The sequence below is a fragment of the Podarcis gaigeae genome (genome assembly GCF_964106915.1).
Source record: "Podarcis gaigeae genome assembly, chromosome: 6".
In the NCBI taxonomy this organism is placed as follows: Eukaryota; Metazoa; Chordata; class Lepidosauria; order Squamata; family Lacertidae; genus Podarcis; species Podarcis gaigeae.
In genome coordinates, this window is record NC_139682.1 from 34,975,939 (window position 1) to 34,994,819 (window position 18,881).

General features: G+C 39.4%; 1 protein-coding gene across 5 annotated transcripts in view; it reads right to left on the minus strand.

Annotated features, from left to right (window-relative positions):
* Positions 1-18,881, minus strand: part of MAGI3 (membrane associated guanylate kinase, WW and PDZ domain containing 3) — a 114,885-nt gene that overhangs the window by 31,296 nt on the left and 64,708 nt on the right. For all 5 annotated transcript variants that reach the window (XM_083745395.1, XM_083745397.1, XM_083745398.1 and 2 more), the window contains 5 exons: positions 18,323-18,417; positions 16,847-17,035; positions 12,796-13,404; positions 10,694-10,740; positions 5,685-5,841 (listed from right to left, as the gene is read on the minus strand). In XM_083745395.1, the coding sequence (XP_083601521.1) occupies positions 5,685-5,841; positions 10,694-10,740; positions 12,796-13,404; positions 16,847-17,035; positions 18,323-18,417 (1,097 nt within the window). The remainder of the gene's footprint in view (positions 1-5,684; positions 5,842-10,693; positions 10,741-12,795; positions 13,405-16,846; positions 17,036-18,322; positions 18,418-18,881) is intronic.

Genomic DNA, 18,881 nt, shown 5'->3' on the forward strand with positions numbered 1-18,881 from the left:
TCATCTTAATTCCATCTAGTTTAGTGGTGCACAATTATTTATGATCTAGCATCCTTTCTTAACATTCAACCAAATTACAATGTTTTTTTAAATAAGTCTTGAATTTCTTCCAATCTTCTTCGACCCTCTCCTCTCCCAGGTCTCGGATTCTGCCAGTCATTTCAGCTAGTTCCATATAGTCCATCAGTTGCATCTGCCACTCTTCCAGCGTGGGTAGATCTTGAGTTTTCCAATTCTTAGCGATGAGTATCCTTGCTGCCGTTGTTGCGTACATGAAAAATGTTCGGTCCTTCTTTAACACCTTCTGACCGACAATGCCCAAAAGGAAGGCCTCTGGTTTCTTAGTGAAGGTATACTTAAATACCTTTTTCAGCTCATTATATATCATTTCCCAGAAGGCCTTCACCCTAGGGCAGGTCCACCAGAGGTGAAAGAATGTTCCTTCATTTTCTTTACATTTCCAACATTTATTATCAGACAAATGGTATATCTTGGCAAGTTTAACTGGGGTCATGTACCATCTATATATCATTTTCATTACATTTTCCTTCAAAGCGTTACATGCAGTGAAGTTCAACCCAGTGGTCCACAACCTTTCCCAGTCCTTGAACATGATATTATACCCAATGTCCTGTGCCCACTTTATCATAGCTGATTTAACCATTTCATCTTGTGTGTTCCATTTTAACAGCAAGTTATACATTCTTGAGAGTACCTTAGTCTTTGGTTCTAACAATTCTGTTTCCAACTTCGATTTCTCCACCTGGAACCCTAGCTTTTTGTCGTTTTTAAAGACTTCTTTAATCTGAGCATAATGTAACCAGTCTCGCACTTTATCCTTCATTTTCTCCAAACTCTGCAATTTCCAATTGTCTCCATCTTTTTCTAATATTTCCCAATATTTTGGCCATTTGGCCTCCGTATTGGGTCTTTTTCGGGCCTTAGCTTCCAGAGGTGAAAGCCACCTTGGAGTTTTGTTTTCCAATAAGTCTTTGTATTTTGTCCAGACATTAAACACTGCTTTCCTGACAATATGGTTCTTAAAGGCCTTATTGCTCTTAACCTTAACATACCATAAGTATGCATGCCAACCAAAAGCATTGTTAAAACCTTCCAGGTCCAGTACATCAGTGTCTTCGAGAAGTAGCCAGTCTTTTAGCCAGCAGAAAGCTGCGGCTTCATAGTACAACTTTAGGTCTGGCAGGGCAAAGCCCCCTCTTTCTTTCGTATCAGTTAATATCTTAAACTTAATTCTGGGCTTTTTGCCCTGCCAGACAAATTTAGAGATATCTCTCTGCCACTTCCGGAAGCACTCCGTCTTGTCCACAATACAAATACTCTGTTAAAGCCTCAGAAAAATCAAAAGAAAACTTCAGAATAATGTGAGTTACAAGGAGATTTGGTTAACTTTAGTTTTAAGCCCTATTTAGATGTTATTACACCCTTCAGACTGTTACCTGGGAGTGGGCCTTGGACTAATCTGCTTCCTCCCCCTGCTCCTCTCATCATGGAGACAAGTGAATGACCAAACAACTTTCTGGGTTCATTCGCTTCTCCCATGGTAAGATAGACAGGGGAGGGAGTGTACAATCCTGACTCTTGCTCCCAATACTTCCCTTAGTAAAATCTGGGAAGAGAACACGACCTCAGAGTGTGTAACTATAGTAGGCTCTGGTGAAGATGATATTTGAAACCAAAAAGATAGGTATTAGCTTTTAGATGAAAACTTTATCCTTTTCACAAAGTTAGTAAATGGCACTTAGGCATTCCAAAAGGTCAAAACTGGTGTTAAGCTGATTGAAACAAACTTTAGCAGTTATAAGAATTTACCTAAGAACTGCTAAGAACCAGCTTAAAACCAAACTCTTGGGGCACGCTTTACCAACTCTCTCAAAACTTTCCCACTTAGCCAAATTATGTAGATCAAAAACAAATGTTAAGTCAGACAAGTGAAGCAGGTTCAGGTTCAGATTTAACCTTTTAACAAATTTTACCATAAGCAAATTTCTTCAGCTGGTAGGGAACAGTGTCTTGCAGCACCTAACAGACTAAAAAATGTATTATGGAACAAGCTTTTGTGGACTAGAGAAGTGAACGGTAATCCACAAAAGCTTATGACATAATACATTAGTTAGTCTGCATTGTTTTTGCTGCAGCAAGCCAACATGGCTAACCCTCTGAAAATTCTAGTGATAAGCCAGTGATCTGGCTGCCTTTGACAAAGACTGCTTCCAGGTGACCGGGCAGATTTTTTAAAAAAAGTTCTCTGTCTTTGAATCACAAATAACTTACCTAGGTAAGTGTGGGCAAGGTATGCTAGTAAACAACTGAATGACTGGGCTTCAGATAGGACTATCTTCAAGGCAAACTTATCAAGGTTATTCACAAGCCTTCCAGAATTTACTGTCATTAAAATTATGTAATTCCTTGTAGGAATATGATACATATATTAGTATTAATCCAGGATAATTATGATTTCTGTAGCTGTCTTCATATAATTGCCACAAATTTTAATGGGAGTTCATACTTCCCAGCTTGTGACAGCTGAATATTCTGAGCCAGCTTCATTGAGACTTTTTCTTACACTGACTGATATTATCTCTATATACAGGGAGTGTAAAGTGGCATGGAACAAGACCATATCAATTTATGTACATCTTTTTAAATGTAAAATAACTATGATTTGAATAGGGACCACTGGGTGGTCAAAGAGAATATAACAGAACCTGCTTCAACTAGGTTGTCCCCTCCCCTGATCATCTACCACCAGCTGCCCTCTGGGAAGGAACTATGAGAGAGGCAGACAAAGATAACACCAGATGTCTATTTCTGCTTCAGTTGGACTATCCTGTGGGAAGGATCCTGAAGAGTTGTACCTTTGTGATTTTCTTATTGTATTTTTATTTTTATTATTACTGTTAACAGCAGGATATAAAATATTGGAAATCCAATGTTTCCCCATAAATATTTACAACCTGCACTAGGTTGTCGTGTTGAAGCACCACATTTCAGCTATCATTTTAATTCACAGTTTATAGTTAAAATTGGTTTTAATTGTCAAAAGAAATTTGTCTAATCACATAATAAAATAATAATAATAATAATAATAATAATAATAATAATAATAATAATAATTTATACCCCGCCCATCTGGCTGGGTTTCCCCAGCCACTCTGGGCAGCTTCCAGCAAAATATTAAAATACAATAATTCATCAAATATTAAAATCTTCCCTAAACAGGGCTACTTTCCGATGCCTTCTGATAATATGCAAACCTGATGAAAACTCCTCTTAAGGACAGAACTGGCAGAGTTCTATCATCAAACTTCTATTGACAAAATTAGGAAAAACACTGCTGAAGATGGAATAGAAATGAGAAGTCCAACAAAATCTTAATGACAGTTACAAAACAGTAACTAGGTCAATGTCAGAAGCTGACTATTGATCTCCCCTACTTCACATATGAAAATCATTGCTGGCTAATAAGTTTCTGAGGGGCAGTGTTAAGATATTTGCATTAGTATCATCTATACTGAGAGAAAGAGTACAATATTAACAGCATTATGAGACACCCTTCTTCTGAAGAAGAGATCTGTGTCTGTGGTCAGGAAGGGTAATCGCATGTGTTCCAATCCTCTATAGCAGTGTTTCCCAAACTTGGTTCTCCACCTGCTTTTGGACTACAATTGCCATCATCCATGTCCACTGATCTTGCCAGCTAGGGATGATGGGAGTTGTAGTCCAAAAACAGCTGGTGACCCAAGCTTGGGAAACACTGCTCTATGGCAAGCATAGGCAAACTCGGCCCTCCAGATGCTTTGGGACTACAACTCCCATCATCAATGACCACTGGTCCTGTTAGCTAGGGGTGATGGGAGTTGTAGTCCCAAAACATCTGAAGGGCTGAGTTTGCCTATGCCTGCTCTATAGGTACCAGAGGAATAAATTTTAAGGTCCAAGCTCAGGCGGTTTAGAGAGATGGTGACTATATGGTGACCAAACTAATTTTATAATTCGTACAAAAAGAACCTTCTCTTCCACTCAGTTTGTACCATATCCCTGATCTTATCTATATAAAAGGATTTTAAACTCTACTGAAATTTATTGCATATATACTTGCCTACCAGTGATGCACCTTGTCTTTTCTAATGTTTTAGTATGAAATTTAAAAACAGAGGCAGGCAGGCAGCCAGCCAGCCATATAATTGCATCTGTTCATACAAGCTGTTTTAAAGCAACAATAATAAACAAAGATACAATAAAATACAAAATACACCTCTTGCTAAATTGAAATAAGTGTTTTCAAAAATCTTACTTTATTATTACAGAAGTTTTCACTGGCTAAAGTCCTCTTTGTCAGATGCTGAATTGCAATGTCTAGGAACTAGAAGTGACACACCAGAGCCTATAATAGTTTAGCTGTAGGTTCAGTTCTGTAATGCTATTACAGTGAGGGCAACATTTATTTCCTATTCCTGATGAGCTTTAGCTAGAGTGTGTTAAGACTTCTCAGCTGTTATGGTCGGGTGGTCCAATAAGATACCTAAAGAGTCCCAGCAGGCATCTAGTAGTTTAAAGAGAAGTTAAGGGTCCCGGTGAAGCCAATGTTAGGATCCATCATCCTGTTTTTAACATACTGAAGCCTGGAATATCTTTCTCCTTTTGGACCATCCATATCTCCTCCACCACCAGGGCTAGTTTCTGCCCACAAGGCAGCTTTCTTTCCTATGTCATATACTTTCTTGTCATAACTTCCTAATCACCTATACATTAGGGATGATAGTGAATCTGCAATGGGTTAGTAAAAATCCACATCCAGCTTCTTCTTACTTTTCAAAGGCCTGAAACATTTTGGCATTTTTCACACCACTCATTGGACATTTCAATAAATGATAGGCAAAATAGCTACTTTGAAAACAAATACAAACAGCATTAAATAATGCTGCTGGTTGCTCACAGCCGCTGTCTGCTGTAACAAGATGGCTGGAGAACTTACTCAAGAAAGTTCTCCTGGCTGCAGTGTGGTCTTGGATTTCTCAGCAACACCATCTCCTCTGAATATTTTAGTACTTGTTCTAAGTTACTTTTTTCTTGTCAGTGCTTGTATTTTATTTCATTGTCTCTGGATCTCTCTCTTCAATGATTTGTTGCTTCATTGTATGAGCTCCTACTATTTAGTTCCCTCTTCTTCCCTTTGCTTTCTTGGGCTTACTGGCAACTGCATCTTTGTTTGCTTACCTACATCTTCCACGGATCATACAATTAAACTCCTGAACTGAAAAATGTGTATGGAGTTATTGATTCAGATAAAATGGCTGTCAATCTGGGTGTTTCTGGTGTTTCCCATTTGGGGACAGGGGTCTTAGGTCCTTTAAAATTTGTTTCAGTTAAAATACAAAAGGCTCAATGTATGTGGGTATCTGGTGGTAAAAGCAGTGCTCTAATTTATAAAATAGGACCTTTTGCTCAAGTGTAAATGGTCAGTAAGTGACTCTGGAACTTAATCACCTGTTCTGAGAAACTATTTTACCTCTGTATTTATTGGGAGAGCAAAGCACTCTGTTAATGTTTAGAGATACTATTTTCTACTGCACCTCCTTTTAGGACTGAGCTTGACAATTCTCAGATCAGAATGCATTTCCGGTAGCTTTGCTGCAATATGTATCTTAAGTCTATGTACTCACGTTTTTCTTCAAACAATGTTTTAGACTTCAGGTAGACTTCTGAAGGGTCTAGCTTTGGGGACGCTGACCTTAGAACACTGGGTGGAAAAGGCATGGGTTGTGGGGCTGATTCACTGATGGTCTCTTGGCTTCCTGAATTTTCTTGCTTATCTAGTTTCTGCAGAGGGTGGGGAGAGAGAAACCAGAAATATACACTTGTACAAAGTTGCAAGAATATACCAACTCGCTTAAACAAGTGGGAGAAGCAGTAATGAGCACCATAACAACTCAGCTCATAACAAGCATGCTTCAATTAATGCTTTCTAAAAGGATTATTACTGCTTGTGGTATTTGAAAGTGTTTTCTAATGAAATGTTAATCTAGAACTGCAAGTTATTGAGTTTATGGCAGGGGTCAGCATGGTTTATCTTGCGTGGGCCGGATCGGTCCTGCAGAGATCCCTCCATGGGCCGGATCGCGTGCGCGCCCATGATTTTCAGCGTTGGTGCGTGTGCGGACACGATTTTTGACACTGCAGAAGTGAGTCCCTGCACGGCAGTGCGCCAGTTTAGCGCAGCGGGAGAGCAGGTGGCTCGGTTTGGGGGCAGCTCGTGGGCCAGTCAAACGACCTCCGTGGGCTGCTTCCAGCCCATGGGCCTTAGGTTGCTGACCCCTGGTTTATGGTCTTGATCTGAAACTTGCAAGTTGTTTAGTTTATCGCCTTGATTTGAAACTTTAAATATGAGTACAGTGGTACCTCAGGTTACATACACTTCAGGTTACAGACTCCGCTAACGCAGAAATAGTACCTCGGGTTAAGAACTTTGCTTCAGGGTGAGAACAGAAATTGTGCTCCAGCAGCGTGGCAGCAGAAGGAGGCACCATTAGCTAAAGTGGAGCTTCAGGTTAAGAACAGTTTCAGGTTAGGAATGGACCCCCGGAACGAATTAAGTACTTAACCTGAGGTACCACTGTAGTTAACTCATGAGGTGAAAGCAGTAAAAACAGTGGAATAAAGAATGATAACTTCAGAGAACATCACGTGGCCATAAGTCCTTTAAGATTCCACTTACCAATGTCCCTAAAAAATTCATCACATCAAATCTACTTCTGTTTTAGATAAAACCTCTGCTGCAAGCTCAGAAAGTATGTGCCACTGAAGCTCACTGGATGGCATTGAGCCAGTCCCTTTTCTCAGCCTAACCTACCACATAGAGTTGTGAGAATGAAATGGCAAGTGGGGAAACCATGGGCAAAATACCAAAATAATGGGTTGCATCCCACGAAGTTGTCCCTTTTGTGAAAGGGCTTCATTTGCACAATATGACTTCCCTTCCATCTCCTCTCCTCATGTGCCCCCAGCTTTGAATCTGCTCCAGAGGGTTGGAGGAAAACCCAGAAGGATTATGGATGGCCTGTCAAAGATTACCCTGTCCTTATCCTGTAATGTTTTGTCATGCCCTCCCCACAATAGGGGCATTTGATGCAGCATAGTTGTGAGTTAGGAAGTTCCCAAATCTCCAAATTGGCCTTAGGCAAGCTGCTATTTTCTCTGCCTCAGCCCACCAACTATAATACAAGGGAAATAATAGTACTGAGCTACTTTATAAAGCTGTTGCAAGAATTACTGAAATAACAGGTGTTAAACTGTTGCAATATTTTAAAGCATTATATAGTAAATGAAACCAGTTACAATACTGATAGCTTCTATAAGGGAAAAATATAGATTGGTTACAGTGGTTTGTAATGTTGACATTTGCATTTAACTAATCTACATGCAATCTATGCCAGTTTGTTTCTCTATACAGTATACTTGTGTGAATAGCTGCTACAGTTGCAGGTGTCCCCCCTGAATAACAAGGGGAAATCATTCACAAGGAATTAAACGGCTGAAAGTAAAAGCCCTCTAAAATTCCTCCTCACTCTGTGCAGAAGAGACCGCAAAAAATGGCTGCTCCAGATCAAATGTACGTTTTCAGTGTTTCATAAAACTAGTTGATTTTAAGATGTTTGTTCTGGATTGAGACAAAGCCTGAAACGTGTCTGCAAATGAGCGCATATTCATCTGCAGAAGCATTTGAATAGATTCATGGCTGCCAAGAGAAAATCCCTGAAGGATTTTACAGTTGGAAACTTTCCACATGTTTATAAGCATAAGAATTTGCCCTTTTAAAACCAATTAGCTGACAAAGTAGATGTCACTAAGCATTCAGTTTATGTTTAGTGAACTTAAAACTGTCTGTGCATTTTAATGCATTCCTCCAAAGATTTCAAGAAGTGACCTTAGTACAACAGCTAGTGTGTTCCTGTTCTTCAGAGCTTTACTCAAATAAAAGTAGTGATTCTTCTAATCATTTACTGTACATGATTTCCTAGTTTTAAAAATAGTTGCCGAACAGTATTATTGCGCTAATAGAAAATGAACCAAATGCATTCACATAAGAGGACCAAAACATAATTTTTGTTCAGCATAACTCTGAAATTACCGTATTTTTCGCCCTATAGGACGGACTTTTTCCCCTCCAAAAATGAAGGGGAAATCTATGTGCGTCCTATGGGGCGAATGCAGGCTTTCGCTGAAGCTTGGAGAGCGAGAGGGGTTGGTGTGCACCAACCGCTCTCCAGGCTTCAGCAAGCTATCAGCAAGCCGAGGGAGCCCCGCAGGAGGTCCTGCAGGGCTCTCTCGGCTGCGGATAGCAGCCTGCTGCCCGGCGCTCGCGGCGCCCTGAAGCAGAGCGCCTCACCGCCAGGCAGATATCTGCAGCCGAGGGAGCCCTGCGGGAGGTCCTGCAGGGCTCCCTCGGCTGAGGATAGCAGCCTGCAGCCCGCGCGCAGGGGGCCTTGAAGCAGAGTACACCGCGCGCCGGGCAGACATCCGCAGCCTGGGGAGCCCTGCGGGAGTTCTCCCCAGCGCCAGCCCCACAAGCTCGGGGGACAGCGGGGAGGCGGAGCGCTGCCATACCGCTGTTCCCCGACCTGGTTTGGTTTCCCTGACCTGGTTTTTTTTTTGGGGGGGGGGAAATAAAGGAAAAATGTTTTTCCTTTATTTCCCCCCAAAAAAACTAGGTGCATCCTATGGGACGAAAAATACGGTGCTTTTTTGAGTATGAGAGAAAAGGCCCTATCAAGTACCATTCACGAAAGTAATCTTTCAATGCTTCTTACTCTAATTTCTGAGTAGATATAAGAAAAAAGTACATTTAATCAACCTGAAAGATATTGATTTTTGTGAAATTCAATCATACCCTGGATGAGTATTTTGCCAGGAGTGGTAACAATAAAAAATGGAGTCATGACAATTATGAAAGAACCCAATCTCCCTACTTAAACTATACTTGAGAGGAACACTTTTTCATGTCTCATTCAGCACTTTCATTTAAAAAAGCAAAGAAAAATATGTGCTTGTGCATGCATGCATATCCTACTGAAAACCATAAACTGAAGGCGAAGGCAAAGCAAATATGAAGTATGTGTTTCAACATCACATCTTATCAGTTTGCACACAAATGAGATTCAGAGACAGGTAAAAAAAAACAATGAAGATTAATATACATGGTACACTGAAAGATAAAAGAAGTGCTCATAACTCTTTTTTGGATTAATCTTGGAGGGTAATCAAGCTGGATAGTGCTTCCATGAGTTATTAGACCACACTCTTCTACTAGGATGCTGACATATATTTTATATGTGTTAGGGCTGGGTGATGTTAGGTTTTCAACACGGTGATGAAATATTGTGGTTTGGCGATAAACCGTGATGTTGAAAGAAGCTGTATTGGCCCCAAATGGTGAGGGGTAAAACTGTCTCAGCTGTCACTGCAGTCTGTTTTTCCCTCAGTGCACTGGAGGCAGAGGGACTTAGGAATGGTGGTGGTTTCACCAGCAATATATTGCTGAGTGGAGCTGCCATTGCGCTCTGCCCTTCATACCGGTCCTGGGCAATATATCGATATGCAAGGCCTAATATGTGTACCCAGAATTTTTAAAGTAAGAGTTACCACTGTGCACTGTAAAGAGTTCAAGAAGGGTTCATAATCTCTTTTTCACTTGGCTCAGCACTAATACTCACCAAAATTGTTTTAGCGGTACAACTGTTTTAAACTTTGTCCTTAAGTGGCATAGCTAACATGCTCACCAGCCCTTACCTGTGCTAAGCCTTTTCCTATTCCCTATCTTGGAAAGGAAAACAACAAGTAAAGGTTGAATACAGAAAGGCTGCTCGTTGATTCTATTCAATCTACACAGCCTTTCCTTTGCTATTATCTACTCCAATGAACAACAGAGTTTGGGAGCTATTAATGCAGTTGAGGCAGCAAGCAAAATTCATTCTCCTCTCAAATTAATACCAGAAAGTAAGCCAATGGAGGGGATTTTTACTACACTCAGAAATTTAGGAATAAGTTGTCCTTTACAAAAGTTAAGGGAGATATATAAATAATTTCATCCAGATTTACGAAACACCAGTGGTGGCTAGCAGCTATTGTACAACTTAAATTTTATGTCAGTCTTCCACCACAAATCCTGAGCAGAGAGAGATGTTTTTTGCTGCACACCATTCTTATGTGGAAGTGAGATCAAAACTTATACCTCAAAAGGAACCTGGGGGCAGGGCCGTCTTACCCATTGGCGCTAGAGGTGTGGGACACCCGGGTGCCAGGCAGTCAGGAGCGCCAGGCCGAGAGTCCAGGGCCCGAGAGTTGAGTCTAGGGAAGAACCTGCCCATTGGTTGGAGCACTGCAGCGGGCTCTTCTGCTGCGAGCCTTGTGCAGGTTCTGTGCCAAGAGTTTGGGGGGTGACTGAGCCAGCGAGACACTGAGGCAGCCGGCCAGCTCCGCCCTCCTGCGCACCTGGGACTGGACAACCGGGGTGGGGTGGGGGGGTGGACGCTGGGCGGATCTTTGTACCCCGGCACTGCATATGATTAAGACAGCCCTGCCTGGAGGGCTATAAAAGAGCTAATCTGAATTATCATCAACTTACTTTATGAACAAAAAATTGCAGTCAATTCAAACAACTCTGATCAATACTCACATTATCAATACTCACAACATTGGAACTTTTAGTAGGTGAGGAAGGGCCTAAAATAGAGAATAAATATTAATATAACCCATCACACCACTATATTCTATAATTTTCTATATCCGGTATACTAATCTGGTGGGTTAGAACTCTGTATTCTAGAGGTCTTGTCCAAGCATTCACAAATCCACTTGTAAGCTTGCCAAGGAGAAAGTGTTCCAGGTTTCTAGTGAGCAGGCCACCTAGAACCTTACACATCCCTACCAAAGAGGTCTTATTTCTACTGCAGTTTTTAAGATGATAAAGAACAGCACAAGTTCCTTCCAAGAACTCGAAGATACATCCTCTGTTTGGTTAATTTTACATTATAGAAAAATCTCTTCTATAACTTAATTTGTTCTCCTCACAAAAAAAAGCTTTCTAAAAGCCTACTACTAAAATCACAATAGTTAATGAATTCTGCAGTAAATTCAGGTGTCGAGCTAGTATTATAATCTGAACCATGACAGTATAGCTCAGATAACAAAGTAGATTCCAAAAACAGGTCAATAGTACCATGGCTTAATTGCACTTTAGGTAGCAATTAATCCCAACTTCCCGAACATTTGATAATAGAGATAAGAATCAGTGAACCTACAAACAGATGGCATTATAAACAGGTTGTTTTCAGTAAATCAGCATCTTTCAATTTGTTCCAAGAACCATGGAACAAGTTCATCTGCCCCAGACACAGTGATATAAATTAATATATATATTTTCCATTCTCACAGGGGAATTCAAAATCCTTTTATTCCAACATTTATTTTAAATGTTCTGGGTGCCTCATACAATTAAATACAATAAAAATTTGTTTATCTTCTTAGTAATCAACCATTGAGCTGAAGAGGGACAGGGAGCATATCAGCTTTCCAACAGAAAGAAAAGCTTACAGGTATAGTACAGGAAGAAAAAAGAATATTGTGGCACCTTTTATATGAACAAATGTATTAAGTTATAAGCTTTTGTAGACTAGAGTCCATTTTATTTGAAGTATCTAATGACGTGAGCTTTAGTCCATGAATTTCTTAGTCTTTAAGAAGTCATGGGACTCTCAGATGTTTTTGCTGCAATACAGCTAAACCTCTGAAAAACACAATAAATAGAAATTGATATTTCCACTGGAGTGTTCCCTCTGCCTTCACCACCCACCCACCTACCCAAGGGTGGAGTGGACAACGATCTATAGTTAACATTAGTACCTAGGCTAACCATGTAACAGATGGCCAAAACATCTTGCAAAAAAGGAATTTTCCTTACCACAGGAAAAGTGAATCCTATCAGTCAGTTTTCACACTGAGGGCAATTCCAAATCTGAACTCCCCCAAAAGTTGTATATAAATATATACAAGATCAATAGAGGGATTTGTATTATTTAGCCACTTTAACCAAGATCACTTAGAGCTGAAGTGACCTGGCAAGTTGGACAAACTGATATCACAAATAGTACTTTATGACAATGCAGAGCCCACCAGTAAAAGAAAGCTTACACTTATGCTTAACACTTGATTATGTGACCCTCTTGATTATGTGACCCTCGGCAAGGTGAAGTTAAGAAGCCAAAATAAGCAACCAGAAAGGACAGACAGTAGATCAAGACAAATGAAAGGCAAACCAGGAAACCACAAGTGAAGTTCTTATCTGGCAGTACTCAAGTATTCACCTTTCATACATTATATCTACAATATATTTGGGAAAGCTGTTTCTTCACTATACATTTGGACACCTCTTAAGACTGCATAATCAAATTTTGCATGTTGGCTCCTGAGAAGCAGGATTTTGCTTGGACAACTGCACTTCATTTTCAAGGTAGAATGAACCTGTCAAAACCACACTGATTTAAACCATCAACATGTATTAAGACAATGTATGTTGAAAGAAAGATCTTACAGTGTTTCACAATTCTTAGTATCTTTTTTAAAAAAATGAAAAGAGAGAGTATGACATTTTCTAGTTTTATTATCACCCATAAATATAAAAATACACAGTGCAAAAGAGTGATAAACTTACATTTACCCCATTACACAGTGCTTAAAAGTGACAGATATTTTAAAATACATAAAAATGTCATTACCTACCTCCCCTTAGGATAAGCAGTGGCACTTCTGCTCCAACTGGAAACTGCTTCAGTACTTCTACCACCTGAAGGTGAGTTAAGTTCTGCACATTCTGATGATAAATCTCTTTAATTATATCCCCTTTCTGAAGACCATGGCACCACTGGCTATCTAAGATCATCTTCACCTTCTGCCCTACAGGGCTGTCAGCTATTGCAAATCCAAAACCTTTAGGTCCCTTGATCAGAGGAATTGTGACCAGTTCTGCTTGAGAGCATCCTGAAGAAGACACTGAGGCCCTCTGTTCGTTGAGGTCTGTGGAAGGGCCATTCAAGCGTCCATTGAGTAAGATATGCCCTGGCTTTCCATTCTGGTCCAAAACCATTGTTCCGGGTATTAACTCTTGGTTGATCATACAAGTATCCCCTTTTACTATTTGCTGACCATTTAAGACAGGAGTGGCTGTAACAATATCTACAACAGGGTCCTCATTTTCATCAGGAAGAGGGTATCCACGACACAGAGTCATATTCACATACTGGTTGACAGGAACCAATTGAAACATCTGGACAACATCAGCATGGGTATGGCCCAAGACACACGTGCCATTTATGTCCACAATGACATCACCTGTTAAAAGCAAACAGGACACTGTTAATACAATTAAACATTATTCCCATACCTTAGCATGAGCAGAAGGTTAGTAACCTCTCTAAGGAAAAAAACTGGAAACTACTCAAAATACTAGCGAAGAAAGATAGCATTATTTCCTTTTGCTCATTTGCAGCACAAGGCAGGATTTCTCTTGCATGTAATCTGTGTTTTGGCTCTGATAGGATCACACAATTCTAAATATATAAAGCTTAATCTGCAGCAGACTCTTGCAATTTCAAAAGGGAATCAGTGGGTTTCAAAATGGAAGCAGTGTACATGTAACAGTAAGCATATAGTTTACTTCATACATTCTAACACATTTCAAAAGAAATAGACTAGTCTTCTAGCTTTCATGTATTGCCACTGAAAAGTCTTACAAGTTTTTTTTCATATTAAACTTATTTCATAAATAATTTGCCATTTAAGAACACAAAAGCAAGTATGGAGAACATGCATCATTGAACTCTACACAAGAAAAATCAGTAGAATCTGATAAATGCTATCATACCATATGCCCAGTCTGATGATGGACAACTTCACAAACAGCCCTCCTTGTAAGCAAGCCAGTAAACCAAATGAATTCTTACTGGCTTTTTGTATCTATGACTTATTGCAATGGAATTTCACACGATTCAGATCTATCAATCTAAGACATCTGCCCAGTAATTAGATGTGTGTGGAAGTAAGGAAAAGAGATTATAGAGACTAGAAATGAGGGCCACAACCTTCTAAACAAAATATGAAAGCAACAGCATGAAAAGGAAGAACCTGTCTGAGAAAAAAGACAAAAGGCGCTAATGTTCAATGTGGAGAGTGACTCAAAGAGAACATTCCATAAACTGCTGTTTTTGTGGTGGTCAGAAGAGAACTCTAGGAAGGTAGTCACTCTGCTCTGAGCAAAAACAGAGAAAACCAAGCTCTCAAACAGAGAGAGAAAAGTCTGGATCACAGATGTGAAGGTCGAGGGGGCCAGGAATGGGGTGGGGTTTCCTCATTTTTCTCCAAAGCTTTTTAAAGTTTATTTCCAAACAAATAATAAAAAAGATTGTGGAATGTTTTCTTTTACAATGAAATACATGTTTAGGGCAAGGTGTTCATATGTTTACTCTCCCCAAATGATTTCTAAAAACTATGTAGCAGGAAGACCTTTATGTAAGACTTATCAGAACATTACACAGAGGACAAGCAAGTCATAAATTGTACAAATGAAGAGTACAACTCTCAATAGATTTCTACCTCGAGAGGGCACTGTCGTTGCCACAAGAGAAGAAAGCCTTTTGGGTTGGTAGGCACATATGAAATTTTGAGAAAATGCTGAGGGTACCAGTCACAAATGACTGCCACCAAGGGTGTGGCCTAACACAAAATGGCCGCTGCTTGCGAAAGAATCAAATAATTGTAGAGTTGGAAGGGAGTGTGAGGGCCATTTAGTCCCACCCCCTGGAAGGCAGGAATCTTTTGCCCAATGTGGGGCTCAAACCCATGACCCTGAGATTAAAAATCTCATGCTCTACCAACTAAGCTATTTCTACTTAGAGTAGACACATTGAAATTAATGGACCTACGTTAGTAGTGTCCATAATTTCAAGGGGTCTACTCCAAGTAGGACTAACACTGGATACAACCTAATACAACCTGCAAGAAAAGACACAGGAACATAAAATTGTTCAAATGTGAACAATTGGATTGTTCAAATATGAACAAATGGATTAAAAGTTTGAAAAATCTTTCTGCTTTTCCAGACACTATTAAGTCTTGGTACTTATGCCATCTGCTCCTGGTGTGTTGCTGTAAATTAGACAGAAAATTAGAACATAACTGAATCCAGTAAACATATTCAATAGCTACAGCCAGCCATACCATGCATAGTCAAGAAAACAAAAACAAATGACCCTTTAATGATAGCTGGCAAGTATTTTTTTTAAAAAAATCTTTATGGAATAGAAAAGAATACAATACACCTAAAATACATAAAAGTCAACTCACCAGAATAGCAGCTGAACAATACTGGCCAATAATAAGTGTGATATTAGAGGCAGAATGTCATATATATGCTTCTCAAAATTAGGGGTGTATGAGGAGATTATAACAAAATTAATGTTTTCGCTTTTGCACTGTGTTCTCTCCTCCCCAAACAACTTGGGAACAATCCCTCCTGGCAGGAGGAAAAGGTGATGAGGATAAAAATGCCTCTCCCTATGAAACAAAACAACTTGGGAACAATCAAGAAAAAGGAGATAATAATGATGATAGTAGTAGTGGTGTCATAATGATGATAATGACAATGATAACGCCTCTGCCCTGCCCTGCCCAGCTGCCCTTTGGGAACAAGCCGGAAAAAGGCGATGATATTGATAATAATGATGCCACACCACACCCAAGAACTTTGGAACAACCAGGAAAAAGGTGATAATGATGATGGCGCTAATAATGGTCATTATGCTCTACACTGGACTTCCGCCCTCCACAAACCACTTTGGAACAAACAAGCAAGGTGGAGAGCTTAAAAGTTTTTTATGTGCCAGGTAACTCCAAGTGAGCCTGGTGCAAAAAGAGCTTTTAAGCTCTCCACCTGGCTTGGATTTATCTTGCACAATACCAACCAGCCTGCTTTCAACAATGTATGGTTGAAATCATGCAAGTTAAATGAGTGTTAGATGCAACCGTACACAATATGTGGCTGTACTTACAAAATTATGACTATTCAATGAATGAAGTGGTTCTAAAATTCTGAACCTGTGTCTACCGGTCAATTATATAGAGAAGCATTTATACATTTTTTAAAAAAGTGATTCTTATGTAATTGTGAAACAAATAAATGATCTGGAACACTGGGTGTACTTCGTAACAGAATGCACCAATGTTCAGCTACTTATTTTGTGGTTCTCTATATTCATTTTAAACATGTATTAAACATCTGCAAAATGGCCAAAGACACAAAAAACCGATTAACAAAATCTTGCACAAGAACTCTTACACCACCAGAATAGCATGCAATAAGCCTGATGTTATGTCATGCATGGCTAAGAATGTAGCAACTAAATTTAGAAAATCCTGAAGGAATCTACAGCAGCTGCAACCTACCCTAGTCTTAAACTGGAGTCCGAAGAGCCAAAAGAATAAAAGACTGAAAAGCACAAATGTTAATCTTTTTAAATCTACTTTAGTCTTCTGAACAGAAAAGAGTAACGGCAGCAAACATAGCTAGATAAGGAGATGCAATACAGAAGACAGGTGCTTCCTTTAAACACTTTGTTACTTCATTTTCACTGTTAATGAAACTTTTGAAACACACAGCAGCAAACTTCAACAGTACCATCACTGAATTGTTTTCACCATCTGTTTTCATAATCTTTGTATCACCATTTGTCCAAACTGCAAAATAAATATGGAGGGGGGGGGGGAACCCTTAATTCACCTGGTGCAATTTTGCCATCCTGTGCAGCTGGTCCATCTTTCAGTACATTCTTCACCTGCAGAAACTCATCTGGTCTGTCTCCACCAATGATTGTGAAGCCAAAGCCCATATTGCTTTTCTTCAATGATGTCCGTATGAGTGCTCCTATCAACTGGGATGGGTCTCGGGTGAAGAGAGACTTCACTGGTTCTGCAGCCAAACAAAAGGGTTCCCCATATAGTCATTCAATAATTGGGGCCGCAGCTAAAGCTAACTAATATAGCAGTAATACACAATCTAACAAGAAAAATAACTGCAAGAATAGTCAAATAAAAGCAACAAAGGAGATGCAGGGGAAAATATAGCATTTGGAATAAGATTAGAAATAAATCTTCATAGCAGAAATCAAATGTGAAGTCATAACCAATGAAATAGCAGCTCCAGTTCCAGCCCAGGGGGTAGTGGGGTAGCCAAGCTAAGTATGGATTTGCCTTTATCTGGTTAAAAGGATAATGCTAAGAAAGAAAAGAACCTTTTGAGTTTCATGTTAACACAAAAGACAACTGGAGATTATGACTGTTCCAGTTATCCTATGTTTGATGCCAGCAGTATGGCTGGGCCATAACTGATTATCAAATGCTGTGATTAGAACTGAAGGCAGGAACCAGAAGACCTGAAGCCACACACTTGCTGCTCCATCTTCATCCTGTGTCCAGATAGCCAAATCACTGTCTGTCCATCCAAGCTGATTACAACAAATGCCTTTAGGATGTCTTAAGCTCATTATGCAGCTATAAGACCACCAATTTGTTTCAACTGCAGAGATTGTTATAAATATACAGCACAGCAATACTGTCTTATGGGGTACTAATGCACACCTATGACAATGTGTGTATAAAACATAAAGCCTTCAAATGGAAGCAGTGCCATTTGCATATTTTCAAATTGTCACATTGTATGTTGAAAATGTAATTATTATTTCAATCTTTAAACATTTTACACATACGTCATGTCTGTAGGAAACTCAATGTAGCACAAAGCTTCTAAATACAAATGAGGACCTCCAGATGATGCTGGACTCCAACTCCCAACAGCCCCAACTGAGGGGTGTTTAGTATGAGGGATCTTTGAATGGGAATCCAAAGCAAGCCTCAGCTTCACTTTCAAGCAGCAGTAATAGCAGCAGATGGCACATCCTGCATTCACCAACAAAAGCTTGGTGGCCAGCCTACTAATGGCCCTTAGGTATATAGTATTGCACATAAAGTGCGCTATAAGATGGAAAAATATTTATGCTAATAGTTTCTGAAAGATAGATAAATAAGCTACAAAAATAAACACAAACCACTCATTGGTGAGATTAATAAAGTAGTACTTAATGGTTTGAAAATATTTTCTAAAATATCTGTTAAAATTATCTGACAATTTTTTCCCTGTGTGATAATGAAAGCTAACACGACTGTGTTCAACATGTAAAGCTGCCATTGAAACCAATACCTGGATTTGAAGGGCCTCCATCCGTCTGTCCTAGCTGTTTTTTCCGTTTGGCTTCCAAAACTGGATTTTCAAACTGGGTTTTCTGGTTAATATGACTGAAAAAATATACAAGACATCAGTAAAAATTTAATTGTGAAATATTTTTCATAAAATACTGAGTGTGGACCATACTGATGGATGAGAAACTTAGGAGTCTTGTTTAAAAAACTCAAGGCTAAACTGACAGAGATAAATTCACTATTTTATTGTTTTTGTTTATTCCGTATATCAAAAGGCAAAAGAGAGAATCAAGATCCCATTGAACACATGGTCATTTATAGAAGAACTCAGACATTAACTCATACATGGCTTGTCTTTATTGTTTGTTATCTTAAAAGCTGTGATATAGGAAGCTGTGAAATTGTTGAGTTATATTTTCTTTTCTCTATTAGTTACTGTAATGATAAAATGTAAATAAAATGAATAAACCAATATTGACTTCAAGTTTAATATCTGCTTCTTCAGGTTTTTAAAGAAATGTAAGTTTTGACTAGGAAGCTGGCTGAATCTCATTATGATA